This window comes from Gracilinanus agilis, chromosome 2 (assembly GCF_016433145.1).
Source record: "Gracilinanus agilis isolate LMUSP501 chromosome 2, AgileGrace, whole genome shotgun sequence".
Lineage (NCBI taxonomy): Eukaryota > Metazoa > Chordata > Mammalia > Didelphimorphia > Didelphidae > Gracilinanus > Gracilinanus agilis.
This window is the reverse complement of record NC_058131.1, coordinates 268,448,117-268,457,228: the sequence shown is the minus strand read 5'-3', so window position 1 is coordinate 268,457,228 and position 9,112 is coordinate 268,448,117. Positions and strand designations below refer to the sequence as shown.

Genomic DNA, 9,112 nt, shown 5'->3' with positions numbered 1-9,112 from the left:
TCTCTCTCTCTCTCTCTCTCTCTCTCTCCTCTCTCTCTCTCTCTCCATCCCCAAATAATGGGGTAAAATAACAATCTGGAATGCTGGGGATTGATTTACTTCTATGAATATCCAAACCATTGCATTTTCGCCATTTTGGATGAAAGCTAATTTCAAATACCCCTTAAACATCCCTGGCTCCTCAGAAGAGAAACCAGGATTAGGTGTAATCTCTGGACAACCTTGTTGTCCTAAACTGTGATAAAGACAGATGGAGAGACAGACAGACAGAGAGATGCCTTCAGGAACTCCTGAGGCATGTATGTAGAGTTTTCTTCATTTTCTGAATTCTCATTTCTGCTTTCAACAATTTTCTTGTTTCTTTTGTTGGATGTCAAGCTGCTTGCTTCCAGCTTTCATGTTTCAGTGGAATTAATGTATCTGCTTTGGTGGCTCTCTATCTCCCTTTCTTATTTGCTATTTCTAATCTGATTTGGGAAAGCCAGTAAGTGTGTTAGAACTGTCTGTAAGGGGCTGCTAGGTGGTTCCGCGGATAGAGAACCAGGCCTGGAGACAGGAGGTCCTGGGTTCAAATGTGGCCTCAGACACTTCCTAGTGTGACCCTGGGCAAGTCATTTAACCCCAACTGCCTAGCTTTCAGCAATTTTTTGCCTTGGAACTGATACTTAGTATCGATTCTAGGGCAGAAGGTAAGGGTTTTTTAAAAACTGTATGTAGACTTAAGAGTCAATAGGCTCAGTTTGAGAGAGTCTTACCAAAAAAAAGTGTGCTTCACTGCATGCATCTTGGAAAATTTGCTCAGATTCCCTTTTTGCCTTCTTCCTGGTTCTCATCTAGGTTCCAGAGAAGGGAGACTGCTGAGTGGTTGACCTCTGGATAGGTTGGGGCTTCTCAGACCTGTGAACATTCAGAGAGACTGTGTGTGATTGTGGAATGGCATTGTAGAGACTGGAGGAATCTGCCCCCAGTATAGGGAAGAATATCAACTCAAGGTTTAGAGCAAGGGTTCTTGGGTTCTTAACTTGCTGGGGGAGAGAAGGGATGATCTCTGAATTTATGTTGTTATTTTTAAAAATATATTTGATACCTGTATTTCAGTTGGTTTCCTTTGTAATGTTCTGCATTTTATTTATTTCATGCATTGTTCTGAAAAGGATTCCATAAGCTTCACTAGATTGTCAAAAATGGTTAAGAACCCTCGGTCCAGAGATAAGAAATGACAACTTACTTCTATGACAATCATGGCCAGATATTAGTAGGACTCAGGCCATGGGGTTTCCTGAGAGAATTTTTAAGGCAGATTTATAGTCTATGGTAGTCACTGGTTAGAAGAAGGGAGAAGTTAGATGACACAAGAAGGTCCTAGTGTTTCTCTGAGCTGGTGTCTACACTAACCCTTCCTGGTGTCCTCACCTTCCTGAGCCCGTCTCTCCCTGCCCCATCCCCATGGTGACTCTCTTTCAGATCACCTGCTGGCTGATGCCTTTGCTGGCCAAGAAGAATCTCCTGAGATGCAGCCAGCCTCCCAGAACAAACGCCGCCTTTCCCTCATCTCTGATGGCCGCTATGAGGGTGGTTTCTTGGAGGAGGCGGCAGGTGAGAAGGCAGCGAGTGAGGGCCCTAAGCCAAGGGTATATACTATCTCTGGGGAACCTCCCCTCTTGTCTGACCCCGAGGCAGAGGGCATCGAGCTGTCAGTCATGAAGGGCCGGCATCGGGGGGAACACCACCAGAGCCAACCCCTGCAGGGCTCGGGCAGCAGCGAGAGTGTCAGCCGGCCCTGCAAGAGCTGGGCTGGCAGCCGCCAGGGCTCTAAGGAATGTCCCGGCTGCTCCCAGCTGGCCCCAGCACCCTCCCAGCAGTCTTTTGAGCTGGACCATCACCAGGCCCCTGAGCCGTCAGGCCGCCGCAAGAAGCTGGAGCGGATGCACAGCATCGACCGTGTGTCTGGTGAGTTTTGGCTTCTCGCTCCATGCTGGCCCTTCTCCCAGCCTGGTCCCTCTGGGGTCTCAGAAGAAGCCAACTCATTTTGTGAACCAAAAGGGAGGAACTGATATCTCCATTCTCACTCAGTCCATCATTAAGTCCCTACAGATCCTCCCCTATGGCCACCAGATGGCTAGTGCTTTCCTTAGGTTCCAAACTCTAAGAGAGTACATAGTCTGGGAGGAGGCACAATCAAAATCAGAGAATATTAGATTTGGAAGGGACCTCTGTGGCTCTCTAGTCTGACCCAAACCCCAAAAGGAAGGTCTCACTCTAGCATATTTGACAAATGGTCATCAATCCTCTGCTTAAAAACCTCCAAGGAGAACCCACCTTCTCGGAGGCAACCCATTCCACTTCTGGACTAAGATTAAATTAGATCCATTGTAATTTCCACCCTGGATCATGGTTCTGCCCTCTGGGGCCAACCAGAACAAATCTAATCTCCTCTCCACATAATACCCCTTTATCCTTGAAGATAGCCGTCATGCCTCCCTGAGGCTTCTCTTCTCTGACCACAGATCCCAAGTCCTTTCAACCAATCCCCATATGACATGGGCTCAAGGCCTTACACCATCCTGGTTTCCCTCCTTGGAACACTCTCATGCTTATTAATGTCCCTTCTCAAGGCTTGGTGCCTAGAACTTAGAACAATCCAGAGTATGTCTGATGGGGGCAGAGTACAATGCAAATATCACCTCCCTCTTCCTGGCAGCTGCAGCCCCTCAATGCAGTCCAAGATCACATTATGACTGGCCTATCACCATGCTGACTCATAATGAGCTTGCAGTCCACTAAAACCCCAAGATTTTTTTCAGAACAAATGCTGTCTAACCATGCTTCTTCCATCTTATACATGAGAAGTTGTATTTTTCTATTCCAATACAAGACTTTGCATTGATCCCTATTGAATTTCATCTTACTAGATTCAGCCCAGTCTTCTTCTTGATCATCAGGATCCTTTTGGATCTGGACTCTGTCATTCAGTGTATTAGTTCTTCCTCCCAGCTTTGTATTATTGAAAAGAAGGAACCCCACCAATTCCTGCCCTAGAGGATCTGGGAGCAATGACGGGGGATGTGGGGTGGTGAGAGGCAGAAGGGAAAAGGAGGAGGAGTTCTGAGGAGTCTAATGGACCACAAACCTCAAGTTAATGGTGCATCTGGCAGAAAGGTAATCTCAGGTCTCATTTAGAGAGGCCTAACATCCAGAATGAAGGAGTCATCCCACTGTATTCTGTCCTAGGCGGTCCACATCTGCCATAGTTTTGTGTCTTTTGGATTGCCCTATTTTAAGAAGGGCAAATATCCAGAGGAGGGAAGTTAGGAAGATAAAAGGTTTCTGAATTCATGCCATAAGAGAGTCATTTGAAGGAAAGAGGCCCACTTAAAGGAGGGAAGGAAGGTTTGGTAGGAGACATGAGAACTATCTTCAAGGATTCCAATGGCTATCCCCCAGAAGAGGGATCTTTCTCTCTCCTCAGGAGTTCTGATTAACTCCAGAGGATAAAACTAGGAGCAGCGGGTAGAAGGGACAAGTTTGGGCTTGATGTAAGGGAAAATTCCATAACAAAGCTACACAAAAGGAATGTAGGGGATAAGCTAAAAGCCTTCTCAGTAAGATCATGGGTGAAACAAGAAGGCTCAGTGTCGCCACTATTCAGTATTGTACTAGAAATAGCAATAGGAGAAGAAAAAGAAATTGAAGGAATTAGAATAGGCCATATATAGGCCATGAGAAATAAAACTCTCTCTCTTTGCAGATGATATGATGGTATACTTAGAGAACCTTAGAGAATCAGCTAAAAAAACTAATTGATATAACAACGTCAATAAAGTTGTAGGCTATAAAATAGCCCCACATAAATCATCAGCATTTCTATATATGACCAAAGTCCAACCACAAGGGAGAGAGAAATTCCATTTAAAATATATAATATATAATGTTATATAAAATGTTATATATTATATAAAATATTATATAATTATTATTATATATATTATATAAAATAATATAAAATCCTTGGGAGTCTGTCTGCCAGGACAAACCCAGAAACTTGATGAACACAATGACAAAAGGGCTGTAGGCTATCTCAGAGATGATGGGTCTCCTGTCATTAGAGAACACCCAGCAAAGATGAGCATTTCCATTTGGGGGGTATGTTGTAAGAGGAATTATTTCTAAGGTCTGGATGGATTCAGATGGATTCAGAGATATCCCTTCCAACTCTGAAACTATGATTAGTGCAACCTGAGTTCAAATCCCACTTTGACTCGAGGCAAGTCATTTTTCTCTAGTCCTGTTTAAATGAAGGGCTAAACTAGGTGATCTCTAAGGCGCCTTTTCAGTTCAAAACCTTATGCTCCACCTAGTCACACGGGAGGGGCAGGTCTTCAGGTGCCAGCGCTGGGCTGCTCAGATCATTCCTTGGCCAAAGGAGGAGAATCCTCTGACTATACAGTTAGGTCCTTCTGTCTAATGTTGGACACCTCAGTGAGAATGAGATGCCAGTCCAGGGTCTCTGGCCCTCATTACTGCAGGCAACTACTAGGAGACTGGGTAAAAGACTTCTATCCTCCATGCCCCATAGAGAGAACTATCTCAACCTTATCAAATCAGCTTCTTCCAACAGAGGAAGGTTGTCTCAGGACCTCAGGGCTTTGAACTCCGTTCCTATATTCCAGCAGTCACGGCTCTTCTTCACCCCAACTCTCCACATTCCCTCCGTTGGATCAATTTTCTACTTAATTTTTTTTATTATAAACTTAATAAGCAACAACAGAAATGAACATTTTAGGGTCTAAAGGACAACAACAACAACAAAACATTTAATATGAGACCACGAATATAATTTTAAAGTTCGTGTTACGGAGGCAACTAGGTGACTTAGTGGAGAGAGAGCCAGGCCTAGAGAAGGGGCCTCAGACACTTCCTAGCTGTGTAGCCTTGGGCAAGTCACTTAACCCCCATTGCCTAGCTCTTGCTGTTCTTCTGCCTTAGAGCTAATACATAGTAAGTTTTTTTTATTTTTTTAATAAATAAAGCTTGTTACATTTAAAACAACAGTAACAAAATTGCCTTGTTTCTTTCCTTCTGAAACTTTTTTGTTTTCTTCTGTGAAACATTTTTAAAATCTTTCAATCCTCACTCATTCCCTCCATCCCCAAATAGAAGCCCTCCTTTGATAAATAAGTACAGTCGGTAAAAACGATTGCACATGCTGGCTCCATCTGAACATCCATCTTATTCCCCACCTTTGGGTCATCACTTTTTTCCACCTCCTCTTGTCTTCTCCAGATGAGGTCCCTGTCCGCACCTGGTTCCCCAAGGAGAATCTCTTCAGCTTCCAGACTGCAACAACCACTATGCAAGCGTGAGTCACCTATGTGTGCTCTGTGCCGTATATGTGTGTGTGTGAGGGTGAGTGTGTCTGTCTCTGTGTGTGTCTGTGTTTGTCCGTGTGTATGTCTGTGTGTCTTTCCATGTCTATACACATGGCTATGTCTGTGTCGGTGCGTCTGTCTCTGTATCTATGCACGTGTCTGTCTTTGTGAGTGTCTGTGTGTGTTTGCATCTGTGTGTGTGTCTGTCTCTGTGTCCACCTCTGTGTCTGTCTCTGTGTCTGTGTTTCTGTGTCTGTTTGCCTCTGTGTCTGTGTGTGTCTGCCTTTGTGTTTGTCTGTGTGTATGTCTGTGTCTGTGTGTCAGTGCATTTGCCTCTGTGTCTGTGTGTGCAAGCTCCTATTTCTAGCAATAGAGTGTCTGTGTTTGAGTCTGCAAGGGATAAGCAGCTTGTAACACAACAGCTAAAGTACGGGGCCAGGAGTTGGGAAGACTTTAGTTAAAATCTCAGACATATTAACTGTGTGACCCTGTGCAAGTCCCTTAAATTTCTCTCTGCCTTAGTTTCCTCATCTAGAAAATGGAGGTAATAACAGTATCTGCCTCCAAGGGTCACTGTGAGGATCAAATGAGGTAGCCTTTGTAAAGCTCCTGGTACATAGTAAGCACTGCATAAATGGTAGTTATTATTATGTTTTTTTCAGCCCTTAGGTGCACTGTCAACTCCCTTGGGTTATCTCTCCTGTCCCTAGCTATCAGAGCTGATGTAGAAGACCTCTGCCTCAGGTTTTCTTCTTTTACTTTGTTGTAAATCTTTTTTGATAACAGATCTCATCATTTTCTTCTTCTTTTTTTTTAAGCCCTTATCTCTGTCTTAGAATCTATACCAACTATCAACTCCAAGGCAAAAGAGTGATAAGGGCTAGGCAACTGAGGTAAGTGACTTGCCCAGGGCCACACAGCTACAAAATATCTAAGGGCAGATTTGAACCCAGGATCTCCAGTCTCCCAACCTGGCTATCTATCCTTTGAGCCATCCAGGATACCTGCCTTATGATGCCTGACCCCATCTTAAGGCCCTCTAAGAGCTTCCTGTCCCCTGAACCTGCCTGGCTTCCCGGTCAATGAATGAAAAAGCATTTATTAAATATCTCCTATTTGCCAGGCACTGGGTATACAAAAGCAATGAATTAAGCAGCCCCTACTCTCAATAAGAATCAGCTAAGTGGTGCAGTGGATAGAGTTCTGAGCCTGAAGTTGGGAAGACCTGTGTTCAAATTCAGCCTCAGACATTTCCTAGTTGTATGACCCTGAGAAAGTCACTTCATCTCTGTTTGCCTCAGTTTCTGTTGTCAAGATCAAATGAGATAATTTTTGTAAAATGCTGATGAACCACACTGTGCCTGGGACCCAGAAGGCACTTTATAAATCCTAGCCATTATTGTGAAATAGCTTTTTTTTTTCAAATATGGCAAGAAGCTTATTTTTCAGAAGATAAAAATGCATAACTAAAGTTTATATAGGATAAATACAAAATAAAGTCCAAGGCAGCCAGGTGACTCAGTGATAGAGTGTCAGACCTGAGATCTTCCTGAGTTCAAATCTGGCCTTAGACACTGACTAACTGTGTGACTCTGGGCAAGTCACTTGATTCTGTTTGCCTCAGTTTCCTCATCTGTAAAATGAGATGGAGAAGGAAATGGTAAACCACCTTAGTGTCTTTGCCAAGAAAACCCCAAATGGAGTCACAAAGAGTTGGTCATGACTGAAAAAAATGACTCAACAATAAAGTGATGTCCAAGGGAGTCTGGGAGGGAGGCTACTATCAATTGTGGGAATCGGGAAAGGCTCTATGAAAAAGATGGTGCTTGGAGGCTCAGAGAGAGAAAGAGATCCTCTGAGGCAGAGGTGAGGAGGGAATGCGTTATAGACATAGGCAGTGCAAAGACATGGAGTTGGAGAGTTGCGGGTGAAGAACAGACTGAAAGCCAGTGTGACTGGATTTCAGAACAAGAGAGAGATTAATGTTTAATGAGGCCAGGGGCAGTTAGGTGACTCAGTGGATTGAGAGCCAGGCCAGGGCACTGAAGGTCCTGGGTTCAAATGTGACCTCAGACACTTCCTAGCTGTGTAATCCTGGGTGAGATATTTAACCCCCACTGCCCAGTCCTTACTGCTCTTCTGCCTTGGAACTGATACTTAATATCAATTCTAAGACAGAAAGTTAAGGGGTTTTGTGGGGTTTTTTAGTGTTTAATGAGCCTGGAAAGATAAGTTGAGTCTGGTAAAAAGCTAAACAGAAGAATTTATATTTTATCCAAGGGGTAATAGGGAGCCGTGGAAGTTTATTGAATAAGAGAGTGACATAATTAGATCTATACTAAGAAAAATCACTTTGTCAGCAGTGAGTAGGATGGACTGGATTGATGAGAGATTTGGGGCAGGGGAATGAATCAAGAGAATGCTATAACATTCCAGGCTTTAAACTTAAAGGGTAAGCTGGATGGACAAAGAGAAGTCAAATACAAGGACTGTTGTGGAGGTGTCCCTAATCACCATCCCTTCTGCACTTGCCATCATCTAGGTCCCTGGTGTTAACAACTGCTGCTTTCTTTCCCTTCTCCTCATATCCTCATATCCTCCCATACATATTCCAGACCATTCAAGTGTGTTTTCTGGAAATTATTCACAAGGAACTATTTGAACATTTTATTGGAAGGGGGGGGGTGGCACAGCTAAGTGGTGCAATGTATAGAGAGCTGGCCCTGGCATCAGGAAGATCTGAGTTCAAATGTGATCTCACATACTTGCTAGCTGTATGACCTGGCTAATTCCCTTGATTCTGTTTGCCTCAATTCCTCATCATAAAATGAGCTAGAGAAGAAAATGGCAAACCTCTCCAGGATCTTTAAAAGAGAGAGAAAAAGGTAATTCTACACCAGGGAGAGATATGTGTGCAAAAGAAATTTCCTCATCCCCACCTGGAGGGTTGGGAGAGTGAGCAGAGTCAGGGCTAAACTTCTTGAGCTCAGCTTTGGACTTTTCCAGATCCAGATTGGTCCTTCTGATTGTTTTCAGCCTGGACCTAGCTATGTCAGGGCTCTGGATGCTAATAGTCATCGTCTCCAGTGGTTTTATGGAGATTTGCATCCTAGAGCTGAATGAGTCCATTGGCCTCTCCTTCCATCCAACTATCCTCAGGCCACATTCCCACCTAATGGCTGAATCTCTGGCTTCTCCCACAGTCAGAGGACATTCTTCCTCTGACTAAAATAAATGAATTACTCCTGAAAGTGCAGAGAAATCAACACCTTCCCTGTGTGTCTCTGTGTGAGTATCTGTATGTCTGTATATCTGTGTGTGAGTGTGTGTCTCTGAGTGTATCTTTATGTGTCTGTGAGTATGTGTCTGTATGAGTGTGTTTCTGCGTGTGAGTATATGTGTCGGTGTCTGTGTGTATTTGTGTGTGTGTGGGGGGGGGGATGAGGACTGAAGAGGAATTTTTGTATACATATCTGACTGCCTATGTCTCCTACCACACATCCGTCTAGGTTTGTCTGTCCGAGTGTCTGTGTCCGCCACGTTGTATATTTGCCTTTATGCATTTGACTTCATTTCTATCAGAAGGTGTCTGACGTGGGGTCTGCCCTCATGTACCCGTGTACATCAGTTGCCTGTCTATGTGGATCTCACATGGCTCTGTGTGTCTCCTCCGTGTGTGGTTCTGTGCATCTGACTGTAGATCCGCACCTCTCTATCCATTTGTGTCTGTGTTTGTACATGCT

At 44.1% G+C, this 9,112-nt stretch overlaps 1 protein-coding gene across 1 annotated transcript in view; it reads left to right on the top strand.

The window, feature by feature from the left end:
* The window catches only part of NSMF (NMDA receptor synaptonuclear signaling and neuronal migration factor), a 33,535-nt gene that overhangs the window by 5,239 nt on the left and 19,184 nt on the right, over positions 1-9,112 (top strand). The window contains 2 exon segments of the mRNA XM_044661197.1: positions 1,465-1,950; positions 5,284-5,359. Of these exon segments, the coding sequence (XP_044517132.1) occupies positions 1,465-1,950; positions 5,284-5,359 (562 nt within the window).